At 39.0% G+C, this 14,458-nt stretch overlaps 1 protein-coding gene across 6 annotated transcripts in view; it reads right to left on the bottom strand.

The window, feature by feature from the left end:
- Window positions 1-4,781: 4,781 nt before the first annotated feature.
- Window positions 4,782-14,458, bottom strand: part of LOC146705029 (transcription factor SOX-6-like) — a 109,142-nt gene continuing 99,465 nt past the window's right edge. For all 6 annotated transcript variants that reach the window (XM_085462554.1, XM_085462556.1, XM_085462558.1 and 3 more), the window contains 4 exons: window positions 13,455-13,563; window positions 12,363-12,533; window positions 10,674-10,887; window positions 4,782-7,725 (listed from right to left, as the gene is read on the bottom strand). In XM_085462554.1, coding sequence (XP_085318680.1) covers window positions 7,377-7,725; window positions 10,674-10,887; window positions 12,363-12,533; window positions 13,455-13,563 — 843 coding nt within the window. In that variant the 3' untranslated portion in view covers window positions 4,782-7,376. The remainder of the gene's footprint in view (window positions 7,726-10,673; window positions 10,888-12,362; window positions 12,534-13,454; window positions 13,564-14,458) is intronic.

Below are 14,458 nucleotides of genomic sequence, written 5' to 3'. Positions count from 1 at the left end.
TGATATATCTCCCACTGCCACAGTATTTTCACAATTGTCAAAACAGTATTTCCAGAATTGTCAAAACAGTTTCACCACAAACTCCATTTAATGGCTGTTCTGAAGTTTTTGATCCTATCACTGTATCTTCAGTGGATGGAGCAGCTTAGATGTCATGGAATTATCGATTTTTCTAAGCACTTAAAGGCAACTCTAGAGAAGAATGTCTGCATTTGGATGATTCACTAGAACCTCAGACTATTTTGTTTTCTAACATTTGTAATGTCATTGCTCGGATTCTGTAACAGCATCTGCGGAATAACTTGAGGGTAGAGATAGCTTGAAGTTATGGCACATAAAATATCATTAGGGAATAGTTAGGTTTGGGTAAGTCAAGGCTGGTTTTTATGCTTTGGCTCTGTGGTCTTACGTGTTATTTAGTTTCAAGGTACCCAAAAAGTGAGTGACCTGTAAGCAGTGTAGAAACAGATGAAGCTACTGTGATACCTGCTGTATGTATTCTCTCCAGACACAGAAGGTTTGAGAAAGACATCACAATATGATTGATAAAATCGTGAAGCTAAGTGATACCAAACTCCTGTATTAAAGTTGGTCTGTACACCACCCCAGCTTCCACACCCTTGTAATGTGCATTATTACATAAAAAGAAGAGTACATCCTGCAGTATTGAATGATGGCATTGGGCCTAAATGTTATAACGCAACAGGCATTGGCCAGTATACGCATATAAACGCTTGAGATGAAAAGCTTTGCGGCAGAGAACAAAAAAGGTTGAGGGGTCAAAACTCTTGAGACTGAGTGAGAAAATCAAAAGCAGGAGGCAAATATGGAATCTACAATGGAAGAGATTAAAATATGACTATAATAACTGGAAATGTTATGTTAAGTGAGAGATTTTATCCATAAGACTTTTCTTTTCCAATGTTGGTTCCTTGTAGGATAAATGGTTGGTAACTTGTCCTTCAAACAGTTTTGATATGTTTGTGTGTACTCACAATCAAACACATCGGTCTTTACAAAGTACATGTGACATGCTCAGAAATGTCAATGAGTCCTTCCACTCTATAACTGCTTCTACTGTCTTTATCTGTGAAGGGAGCACAAAAGGGAATGTGATTGTAAAATCAGTAGAAAGGATTATGGCGGGTCAAATGAGGGGAGGACTAGCTACAATGGCATTCTTTACCTCCTCATGGTCGCGCACAGTTCCACTCATCAAGGCTGCAGCCGTGTCTTTGAGTCAAACAATCCAGCTGCTTTCATGCTGGCATTTTTTGTTAAACATATAATATTTAATTAGCGGACTAATGCACTTAAAAAGACCCAAGGACTTTGGATCAAAAAGAAAAAAATTGGCCTTTTGTCCATTGCCTATTTTCCTGAAAAAGTGCTGTAGATTTTTTCTTTCACTTTTAATTGCATTAAAAAAAGAAGTATATGCCTTTATGCAATGTTTCAAAGACATAGAAACCAGGAAAAAAAACCCGTGAAAGCAATTCCTTTCAAAGGGCTTTTTTGTATGATTCTTTTTTATTCAGACATTGCATTTAGATTTTTGGTTATTGTTAAAGGACTGACAAGGCTGTTGACCCTTGGAATTCTAATAAGTACCCAGTTTGCAATTGTAATCAACTTAGATTAGCAACAATATACTCAAGGGAAGGTTTTACTATAAATTCACTTGTTATACATGTTATACATGTTACATACAATGCATGCTTTTTGTTCCTATATTATATAGAGTGCTGTCACTTTCTCAGTTCCATTTCTAAATTCACAAAGTCAAACCTTCTCCTGTTTTTTTTTCAAAACACATGAGCCACGTCACCAACTATTCAGTATAGCAAGTTCAAAACTAAAGGCATTTCCATCAACCCCAGCTGTTCATTTTTTCTACCAGTTTGCAAACTGTGTGCTAACAGGCTAACTCGAAAAGCTGTCTCTTAGCGTTTAGAAACCCTCATTATTTAATCAATTAGGTTGCAGCTCCCTTGTTCACAAAAAGTTATATTTTAAAGAGTAATGTGAGAAAAGTATAAAAATCTTATTGCTCCTTCATCTATGACTTCCACTTTCCCAGTTAGTTTATCAGCTCAGTTGCTCATTTGAAGTGTTGTTAAATACCGCTTTATGTCCATTTGTATATTAGGGCCCCAATTAGGATCCAAAAGAAGTATAACACAGGGCATTGGGTTTGATGAGTAACTACCTCAGTTTCTCAGTGAAGAACCATAGCTGACCATGATAAGCTTCAAAAAGAGATAATCTCATGAAGGGTATGACCATCTTCTTTATACAGTCTGTGATTTTCCATCAAGACCTACAAGACAGCAGACGTCTGAAAAAGTGTGGAATTTGTGTGTTTTGTGCATGTGGAAATAATTTAAATGTAACAGTAAAGTGCAAGCATATATAGACTATAAACTTTCATTTGTGTCAAATTTAGGGGAGGAAGCCGTGTTTCTGCCCCAAATACCCAGAAATATTAAACTTTATTAAGAGATTTAAAAAAATATATTTTAAACTGTTTTTGTTTTGTATTGTTTTTCAGTTGGGAAAATAAAACCTCTGGTGTATGTAAAAGCAAAGGCTTGTTTTAGATATCATATTCACGTGACCATACAACTAACTACACCACTGCGCTGCATTAGGTGGCAGAAATGCAAGAGATCAAAAGCCAGGCAATATCACAAAAACAGTGAGCATGGAGAAGATTCAAGCTGTGCTCTTGTTGATTGTAATTTTTTTTATGCTATTCTTGAGTTATTTAAAGCTTCTTAAATCTAAACACTTCAACAGAATTTTACAAGCTACAGCAGAGAAATAACATGAGAGAGATAAAATACTCGACTCGGAAATGTTCATGGCTGCAAACCAAACCCAAGTGCACCTGAACTTTCAGAGAAAACAACTTTCCCCCTGACAAGGAATTTTTCTTGGGGGGCGTCCTCTTTTTGCCAAAAAGTGCAGTGGAAATATACCGAGTTGCTACAAATACTTGTAGTCCATGAGGAAAGTTTTTGCAGGGAAAACGCTGCTGCCTAATTTCACAATGTAGTTAAAAGAACAGTTAGGAAAAAACAACCTCTAAATCATACGTAGACTTCTAGACGACTTTTTACCTGATACATCACACAAGTGGCACCCGTTGTGAAACATGATCAACTCGACAGGAGTGAAAGGGTCAATTAGTCTCCTTTAAATCAAAAGCATTTCAATGATTAAGCATCATGAGCTCAAAGAGGATGTAGTGTGCTGCAGCACCGTGACCATTCTGTGTGCTTTAATGAGTAGTGGAGCCTCAATGATCATAAACGGGCTGGCTTTGATGCCTCATTGAAAGAGCCTCTCCAACACGTCTGAAGGGGGCTCCTCCTTTGTAATAACAATTTATAATTCTCTTGATCTAAATGCCCAATTGGTGGGGAGAGGGGAAAAAGAAAGGATGTGGTTCTTTCTAGTCTTCAAGACGTTTTTAAAAATCAAAAAGTGAATTTGCCTAGAGGGCCCAACCAAGACCAGGTTTCCATGAAGAAAGCATCTCAATATGTCTCATCATCCCCCACACACGAAACCTATGAGAAAAGAAAGGTAAATTCAAAGTCTATAATCACACACTTTAAGTTTACTAATAAGTACATTTCTGCCTTATATGAAAGAAACGGTTGCCAACGTTATTAGCCAAGGTGTAGAGCTTTACTGCAAAACATTTAGTTTTCTTTTGGTGTGTGGCTGTCAAGTCATTTTAGTTATGTCCATGAAGTTCTTTGATTGATATAGTACAACTGATCCTGTTATGGAGGACACAGTTTGTGCAAATGACCATAAAATATATCACTGCAACCCACTGTTGCTAGTTGTGCATTTAGCTACCAGTAGCTACAACAACTGGGAAAAGTTAATGGAAACAGAGGATTACATCATTTTCCTTCAGGGATGAAATGTTAAGGGATAAATAAGTTTGTATACATTACTGCAGGAATGTACTTGAAATTATAACTGTGCTGTAACAAGCTACACTAACCTTTGTTGAGGTGCTGAAAGCTTCGCTTATGCTCACACCAACTGTGCACATACGCCCAAAAAAAAACCCTGTCAACTTGAAAACAACTAAATGTTCATCTTGAAGAAAGGAAAAAGGAAATGTAAGTTATGATGACTCGTTTAAAAAGCTTAGCATGGCAACAGTGCAAGTATGATTTCAAACACCCCTCCCAACTAAACGCTATAGCATAGCACACACACACATGCTCACAAAGGAGTGTGTGACAAACTTGCCGGCGCCCCTTGCTGGGTGACGCTACAGTTGATTTGGGAATTACAATTAGATTTATGATGTGGCTGCATATGGCTAAGCTCTCTGTTTCTCTCTCTGAAATGCTGGGATTGGCTGCAGCGAGCACCGGCGCCGTGCCGTATACACCACAGCACAGTCAGAATGTGTGGCGTTACCTCACACACGCACGCACGCACAATGGAACAATAGGCCACATTTACCGTAATGGGCCACCAAAATATAAAGAGCGAGTGGAATAGCTCAACTTTGGAAACAGACAGCCTTGTGTTGGAAATTATTAGATCCCTGGAAAGTAAGGGTACTATTTAGAGCAATGGAAATAAAAATTCATGCAGCACTACCTGTAAAGTTGTGCGCATCGCTTTCATACACAGAACACAATATGTTGGTGGGGGGTTTTCTGCAAATGAACAATTTTACAAAGCATTCAAAAATATTTTTCCCACCCAAAATTAAATACATGAAAAAAATAAAAGCAAAAATCTCAAGTCTTTACTTTTTTTTATTTATATATATTTTTTGATTGTCTTTCTCACCAAGTTGTACTGACACTTTTTAGAGCCAAAGCTGGCTAATAAATACAATGAAATGTTAAAATGCACAATTGGATTTCAAATACAATACTCATCACAAAAAAAAAATGTGTGTGACCAGGAAATGCTATGTTCTTCCTCTGCGGGTCACAACTGACGAGAGCATGAGGTTACCTTTCCAAAGAGATCAGAGGCGATGAGACCCCTTCAGGTGATACTAGAGCTGCGGCAACAAGATCTGCTTAAATAAATGAAATGCTTCCAAAGAAATGGCAATTTACTGGTGCCTCGCATGTACCAGGCTTCAAAAATGTGACTTTTAACTGACTAATATATCATGTTTAAAAATCAAACAACAACTTCACATTAGTCAATACTAAAAAACAAAAACAAACAAAAAAACAGATTCATATCCAGTGCTTAGGATGTGTATGAGACTAACAGAAATGTCTATGCACGAGGCTTTTTTTTATGTAACACAAGCAAAATCAGTGTTCAGTCCCAGCTTGTGAAGCATTTTCCAAGTAAAAACCGCCAGATATGGTCGTGAAGAGAAATTTGGGATCAAGATGACCGAAGCAGCTGAACAGAGCACCCAGAAACCACCCGAGGTCACACGTTTTAAGAATGGAAACATTAAAAATTTCAGAGAATGCTTTGAAAAGAGTAAAACTAAGATTCGTCTGCAGAGACATTTGAGTAAAACAGAGACTCATCTTCAGATGAGTGGAAAAAATTGTGTGCTCTGACTGGGGCGGTGGTTACTGAGAGGCAGACTGGTTAAGCACCTTTCCCCTTCGCTAATGTTCTCTTAATAATTTGCTCATGTTCAAAATACAAATGCAGTGTAGAAAAAAAGGTACCCTTTTGAAACAGCGGACCTATTAAACCCATTTTCTATATAAATAATTTTTTAAAACACAAGTTTGGCATATATTTCCAACATAATGCTAAGAAGACATTTAAAAATTAACAAGCTAATAAAAGAAGTAATATTTGTTACATTTTTGTACCAATGCTAAACACAATACAGTGAAGGGATTTATGATATTACAATTTCTTATCCTACAGTAGGGTCATCCAGGGGTGCACCTTCATCTTCCTATTCCAACTGAATGAACAGATTCAAAGGTTCACTTTTAAGACTAGGGGGATTCCTAAAGTGATATTAAGATAAAGGCTACCTTTACCTTTAGCCTGATTTAAAGGGACAGAAACATTTCTAATACTGCACTGCACTTAATGCATTTGGCCTCAAAGAACATTGGGCAGTGTGGTTTATGGAAGCACTAGTGCAGTGGAATAAAGGAATAGGCGCCTTCGATGCTGCTCTTCTAACTACGTCTCAGAGCCATAGGGTCTGCCAGAGAACGACATTCTGTGTGTGTGTGTGTGATTAAGCAAGTGTGATGAAAAAAATAACCTCCCTGAGCACTGTTTGTGTTTGGGCCAGGAGGGGAGCCAGCAGTTGATGAGTAGGAACCCACTTCATCAAATAGAAAAAATTGATTGTATAAGACTTTTGCAGCATTGGAAATTAAGACTACAACATCCCGAGTGAATGTGAATGTTTGGCACATTTGAAGAAAATCTGTACAATTTATGGGTACTTACTTACTTATTTAATAATAATGATAATAATAATAATAATAATAATAATAATAATAATAATGTAAGGGAATTTGCTCCCTTTATTTCATTGACAGTCTGAAAAGTCCTACCACTCTTTTTGTATGAAAACAAACAAAACAAATAACACATTCACAAGCTGGCACATCATACCTGAGCTGGGATATTTTTAAAAAAGAAACAGTAATGTAAGGTAAGCAGTTTGTCAGAAAAAAAAGTGTGTAGCAAAGAAATCGTAAGAAACAAAAGTAAGACTATAAGGTTACAAGAGCTAGGATTTATATTAAAAACTTTCCAAATTTCAAGTTCCGACAGTCTAGAGTTTGTACAGGCAGTGACCTGTCAGAAAAGAAGTCTATAGAACAAAAAAGCAAAAAGGAAAAAAAAGACAAAAAGTAAATACATAACAATGAAAACTAAATCACTCCTTAAACATTTAAGACCAAATAGCTGTTGAAGACCGATTCCTAATTCTTCGACATCCATGCATGCCCTTTCACAAACTACACAGCAATGTGTTCGTCGCTCGTTTGTTCTTTGTCCCATTCTCTCTCATCCTCTGTTGTCTAACTCTTTTTTTTCTCTCGCTCCTGTTAAGATTGTCAAAGTAGAGGAAAGTGAAGTTCACTGTCAGCTGGACATCTGAAGATTGATCAGACTGTGTTCTTGGGTCACGTTTTTCCTATTCCTTCGTTTTTCCATTTCTTCAAATGGGCGTCCATCAAAGATACTATCCCAGAACTTTCTGAGCATGTCTGAGCTGATTTGAAATCCTGTTGGGGCATGCTCGGTGCATGACGCAACATGTCCTGAAAAGTTCAACTGAAGGTCTCAGTAATAAAATGTCTTTTTAAGAAATGTCTCTGACTATAATGGGAGTTGTTCTCTTTTTTTTACATCTGACACCCTGAGCTTACTCAGTTGGCACTGACAGCCTCATGTGTCTCGTGGTCGCTGCTATAGTCTGACTTGGGCTCATCCTCAAAGTCCTCATACATGTCCATGTCATTGTCTCCATTATTGGGGTCGCTGGGCAGATCCAAGGCTCCGATCACACTGCCATTGCTGCCTCCTCCACTGCCAGGCTCAGACTTTACACCGTACGTGCTCTGAATGACGGGGATGGCAGGATCAGGACTGGCCGAGTTGCTGGAGCAGTCTGAGGTCAGATGTGGGGATGGTGTAGCTGCTGTTGCCATACTTATGGCACCCGGGTAAACTCCTACACTTCCAGGACTGTTGCCCAGAGAAATGGGTGGCTGAGGCCTGAGTATGAAGGAAAGAAGATAAGGAAGAATTATATTATTTACACAACATAAAATGATCGAAAAGCTTTGTAACTTTTACAGTGTGATTTAAGTCTAGCAGCAATGCTGGAAGCAGTCGAAAGGTGCACAAGGAGATGACCTTGAAGGGGAGATTAGTTCAATTAAAAAAAATGTATTTATTCATTTAAGTCTCAGCAAGCATGATCCAAAAATTACAACGTTGAAGAATGTTAGAAATGATTGTCACTTCATAATGAATGATTGGTCCTTTGAAGTTAAAGAAAAGACACTACGTCCCCGAGCCGCTGAACATCACAAGAAGGACTACTTGTAAACTTCTAGCTGACTGATAGAGATCCATTTGTATTCTTCTGGGAGGTCAAATATGGCAATGAATCCTTAAACCAATAAAAACTGACCTAACTCAGTGTTCAGAACAAAAACTTAGGAAAGAACCAGCTTTTAAAAACACACAATTTGTTAGACTGGCATAAAATAGTATTTTTGTACTAATAAGGTGATTCCCAAAGTAACGATATACTCCACAGTATGCTGTGTGCTCTTTAAAAATAAAATGGACAAGTGGAGAACAAAAACAGGCAGCAGATGGGCAGTATCTGCAAGTCTGAAAGATTTAAGAAATGGGGAAAAAAATCAGCCAAAGACCTGACACAGAACTTGGGAGATGTATCTGTTAAGCATTTTAGACAAAGGCTCATCTGTATGCATGCATGTTTGCTCATACGAATATTTTTCTGAACCTATTTCTCCATTTTCCCTGCAAAGTATAAAGAAACGGAATGGCTCAAGACCTTTGCACAGTTGTGTTTTGGTACAAGCTAGACAGATCAGACACTGATTCGTTAGCCTTTGAACAACATCTGTGAACAAAACATTTATTCTTAAGCCATTTAAGTTCAACCACAACGCTTTTCATCTGGCTGAGCATGTCCTAACATAGAGCTCTACCTGCCATATCACAGCAGCATTAGCATTGTAGATGGAATGGGGGTAAATGCACATCATTCAAACAGGCCCCTCGGGCTCCTCAAATGAACCGCATAAAGTGGGAAAATTACTGTCACCTTTTTCACCTAACAGTTTTCTCTCCTCTGTCTCCTGAAACAATTACTGCCGTGTGCTCTGACAGACTCATTTTCACATTAAGCATTTTAAAATAACACTGGTTTAGCAATCTGGAATGTGCCAGAAACTAGTTGTGTACTGGCTCCTGTAGATGTTTGATTTAGCAACAATTGAAAACCCAGGCCTGGAGAATCTAAGCTTTCCTGCTTAGCGTACTTGACCACACACAGTAAATGTGGCATTCATCCTGTGACGTGTGCCTTGCGCTCATTCCCTCTCGAGCATGTGCTTACATTTCATATTCCACTGTGTCTGTCTGTGTCCAATTTCACTGCCCACAAGCGCCCAGCATTGTCCTAATTTAATAAATGACAAGCTATTAAAAACCGCTCCTATTCAAAGCTGTGGCCTCTGGTAAATCCATCTCACTCATAGGCCACTGTGATGGCTTTAAACACATCCATGACTGGTTCCCATTAAGACAATGCCACTGTTTTTCCCCTTGCTGCACCGACTGCAGTTGAAAAAAAATATATCAAGCTCTTCAGCAAATGTTTAAGAGCTTTAGCAGATAGAACCACAAGAGGTTCCCAACCTTTCATAAAGGGCCCATAAACCTTGATGATCACTCCACTAACGTTAAACAAATGGACGCGGCTAAGAATTCTTTTCTATTCAAACTGAGACATATTAAGGAGGGGAAAAAGACCTCTCGTGAAATGCAAAGTTGGTTTTAATATATTTCTATACAATCAAATAAACTCAAAGAAGATAGATAAAATTACAAAATGATAAATTGTCTTTTTTTTCCTTTTTACTTGGACATATTTGGGGAGAGATGTCTGCTGGATTGAGAGACGACTTTATCGAAGGCCACAGGTCCATTGTAAATGACTCAAATCCATCTAGAGTTAGACACAAAGACTGTCTGTTATCCAAGGCTTAATATCATCAATGGCTTGTGGTTCTTGATGCAAATGGACCTCTTTAAAGTTTTAATCTCTCAGTTTTAATCAGTCATAATATACACTCTAATGAAGATGTAACAGTGTGAAATAACCCTGCAACCATGCCAGCATTCCTGTCCAAATAATGGCCCAGTATTAGGTCACGAGGTCAAGCTAAATAGTGACATGACATGGCTTAACCTATTTGGGATTATAGGACTGAAGAAGTACCACCGACAAAGTCCACAGGGCTTCAAACAACGATCAGTCTATGAGAAACACCACCATGTTAAATTATGTGGTTTAACTTCAGTTTACAGGGCAATTTTCTTCAAATAAGCATCAAATCACACTGTTATAAAGAAAAGTTATGTCAAATTATACTATCACTGTTATAAAATCTAAGTTCAACATAATTTGGTATAATGCTGTCTAATATATTTTGGATCAAATGACACTAATTGCATTTCCTAGTCAAGCCATAATTCACACATCGTTTAATTAGAGTACGAGTGCATTTGTGTGCTGTTTTATTAAATGTCTCTCAAAATATGGTTTGTTACATCTTACTAGTGCTCCATAAAATAAAGTGTGACCCACACAGCTCTCCTCTGAGCAGCACTGAATGCTGCATGACCCTGAGGGTGCCAACAATGCCAGAACCTTTTCACCACCTCGATTCATACCAGTCACTCTGAAAGAAGAAAATCTCTTCAGTGAGAGAAGGTTCACTTTTGACATGTTTAAGTATTTCAGGAATTTAAATCACAATTACACAGTACTGCCATCTGAAGGTCCTTCCATGAAAAAAAAACTAATTCGAAATTCAGTTCTAAAACCACGTAACTCGCCGACACGCTGCAGCTTTCCTTCAAACTCGTGCGATTACTCACTTTTTCAGCTTTGTACTCACCCCACAAAGAACTGCCTCATTTCCTGACGTCGTGAACGCATCATCTGCTTGTACTCCCCGATGCGTAGCTTCTTGCCATCAATGATGCAGGTTCTCTTGGGCCGTGGCTTGTACTTGTAGTTGGGATATTTCTCCAAGTGGATCTTGCTTAAGCGGGCCTGCTCCTCGTAATATGGCTGCTTTTCCTGGTTTGTCATGGCTTTCCAGCGAGAGCCTAGAGCAAAAAAAACATTTAAAAAGCAATTGACACTTTAACTTAGGTTATATTTAAATATTTTAGTGTTACTAGTTAAGAGGGTGACTGAATTTAAATATCTGCACATTACCAAATTTTAGTGAGTGACTAACATGGTTTCAGTGAGTTTTTTCAAAATAGTTTCAGTGTGTGGTGAATCAAAGCTTTTCATAAAATTCCTGCAAAGCAAACATACTGTCACAGCTACATTATTCAGTCACACAAAAGAAGCACCGCTTTGACAATTCTGGTTTCTTCCCAAGGTTGGATGCCTTCCTGTGAGCAGGCTCCATTGAGTGTTTAGCCTAGAAGGCTGTTTAAAACCAGGAGTGGATTACACTCTGCTTCGCTCAGGAAGAATGATACATTGTGTATGGCTTGTTTTCCTCGGTAAGAGGACCTTCTGAGCAAGTGAACAGGGCCATTACTGCGGGAACGCAGCACATCTGTGAAGCACTTTGACAGCTGATTATACACACTCTTCCTTGCTCTTCTGTTTATCGAGGTTTATCACAAACTCTTCTTGTACTTTTGTGACACAGGAAACACAGAAACGTTTTTCTTTCTTTTTTTTAAACTTGCCACCCACCTACTCCCTTAAGTCCAGCTGTGTTATTATTTTAGAGATGGATGCATTGTATACATACAGTCATATACACACTCATAATTCCACTTTTCCTTCTCGTCTTGTCACTGAACCCTAATAAAAATCCAGCAGGAGCGCGCGATTAGGCAATGTACTTAATCAAATGATTTTCCCCTGTAATATGTTTCCACTGTAATAACAAAAACAAAGAAAAAAAAAGCACTTTTGAAAGCACAAAGATTAATGGTCTAAATTCAGGATGCATGTTAAGAGCACAAAACATCCATTTATAGGACCCCTTTCAGAGACCTGAGTCAATAACACAGATCCACCTTAGAAAAAGCAATTCATTCACAATTCTCAGAAGTAGCATTTACGGCATTCAGCAAGCCTCAAGCTCACTTGAACTCTGCATTGTACGGTAGAAGTCTTAAGAACATTTCAGGAACAACCGTTATGCTCAGCATCATGTGAATGGATATCTGTGTTGAGGAGGTATTTTAACTGAATGCATCCATCACACTAGTCAGGCTGACACAGTGGAGCTCTGTGTGTGGAGTGTTCCAGGCTGAAAAACACACTAGTCATTCTTACAGTACCCACTTGACGGTAAGAAACCCTGTGAACTGCATATAGCGGTAGGGTAACCTAATGAGCAGACAAGCTGACCTTAAACAAATCTGCCGTGTCACTTTACAGTCACTTAGAAAAAGAAAATAAAAAATTAAAGCAAACACTGGCGTATTCTTTTGTACAAAATTTAAAGGAAAGCAAAAGTACTTCGCCCTTACAACACCAGAACAACATATCGCCACAACACTGAGGTTTAGCTTTCTCACTCATCAAACATAAACCCGCAAAATCTCACCAAGGATCTTGCTGATGTTGGAGTTGTGCATGTCGGGGAAAGTCTGCAGGATCTTCCTCCTCTCATCTTTGGCCCACACCATGAAAGCGTTCATGGGCCTCTTAATGTGGGGCTCGCTGTTGTTCCTGCCTCGTGCCTCTCTGAACACCCGTGCCTCTGCGATGTTACTCCCTAAAAAAAAAGAGATCACTTTTGCTGTATGTTCACCATTAACGAGTTAGCTGTTCATACTTTCACACTTCAAATGCAGTGTATAACAAGGTGCCTGCTTCTTTGACTGAGGCACTTTTCTGTCTTCTTGGAAAGCGTAGCAAAGGTTTGGTGGAGTATTGCGGGCATAGTGTCCTTCATATCATTCCTACACACAAACACACGTGAACTTTGCACATTATGCTTAGTTTGCTTCCTCGTGATATTATCTCAGTGCTTAAGCTCCTGTGTTTACTCCTCTGACTCTAAACTAAACCACAATGAGCACTCCTTGGTGCCTGTAAACAGAATGGCTTTATGACAAACAGGTGTGCTTGAAAAAAATCAGAAAGACAACATTACAAGGAAGTACTTTAAAAGAGCGCGTTTAATGACTACATTTAATTCATAGTACGTAAAAATCAGCTCTTGTGACCGATTCATAATTATCTCTGTGACCATTCGCTACAGAAAACTTACTGCCCATTTTTGGTTTGCATACTAGGACTGGGTCACAAAAACTAGTGAAAAACATGAAGACAATTCATCCTCTTTTCCTACACTTGCAGTAATATTGACATTTGACATTTTCAAGTGAGCAGAATGTTCACCGTAGTGTCCTGACGTCCAAGATAAATATTTGTATTTTCTGAATACCTGCATTTGTGAGCTTTCTGGTAGATGACTTATTGAGTATTAGTCTTAGTAGGAAGGCCCACAGAGGCCTCTTCTACATTTAACCATGTGAGTTACTGTCACTGGTATCAGTTTTATCTGAACAGGATGTGACTCGCACTCTATTTCTGAAAAAACAACAACAAAAAAAAACATGCCATTTTGCATGCCAGTAGTCAGAAATGTAGGTAAAAGAGTAGCAACGGGGTAAGAGACAGAGGAACATACCATCTAAATCTTCTGGTCTTGTCAGGTCAATGACTCGATGAACCATCTTCCCAGCATCCTCTCCGAGCTTCCCCAGGTGCTGGCTCAGTGTCTCATAGTGCAGCCGCTCCTACAGTAGAAAAGAAAAAAAGGAGTGGTGAAGTCTGAGGAATACTTTAAAAGCTGCAATTCTTTACTCTGCATTCAGTTATTATTATTTAACCCAGGGGTCGGCAACCCTAGGCACGCATGCCAGGGTTAACTGATGGCACGACCATAGCTGGACTGGCCATCGGGCATACTGAGCATTTGATCGGTGGGCTGGTGGTGATTTTTCGTTTTTATGGGCCGATGATTTTTTGTTGTTGTTGTTTTTTCGTAAAGGTATAAACAATGAAAGGTGGTGGATTGGCCAAATGCTGGTCGGTGTGTAAAAATAACTCAGTTATTTGGTGGTGGCTGTGGCGGAGCTTCCACAGATTCAGTAACATTAGCAAGTGGTGGAGGCCAGCAGGTGGATGAGAGAAAGGGGAGGCAGGAGGAGAGCCCCGAGGCAGCCGCCGAGTGTCAGGTGAACTGAACTTCAGGTAAGAAGTTATGACCTGCAGTCTGTCTGGGTCAGATATAAACCAAGTTTAGGTGGAGTTTATTTTCGTTGTGCTGACTTTTTACCCTCAGTTACAATAACTCATACTGCGTACTAGCTAGCATGACAGAGTTTATATACAGCTGGGTGGGTGCTTTGATGTTATTGATAGTGAACTTTATTTTATTCATAAGGTTAGTTAGTAGAGTTGCCAACCGTCCCCTAAAAAGAAGGAATCGTCTCGTATTCAGAGAAAATTTTACGCGTTTCGTGTTGAGGTGAAAAGAAACACAGTTTGTCCCGGACTTCAGCTAGAATGGAGAGACACAAAGCTGGAGTTATTCTGTCGTTACGCTGCACAGCTGCCTCTTCTTCTCTCATTCTCTCTCTCTCCCTCTCCTGTTGCTACTTCAATCATGAAACTGATCAATGATCAGCT

The sequence above is a fragment of the Copadichromis virginalis genome, linkage group LG7 (assembly GCF_057382275.1).
Source record: "Copadichromis virginalis isolate Kocher_CV1m ecotype Utaka linkage group LG7, C_Virginalis_male_GT1.1, whole genome shotgun sequence".
In the NCBI taxonomy this organism is placed as follows: Eukaryota; Metazoa; Chordata; class Actinopteri; order Cichliformes; family Cichlidae; genus Copadichromis; species Copadichromis virginalis.
This window is presented reverse-complemented; position numbering and strand designations above follow the sequence as displayed.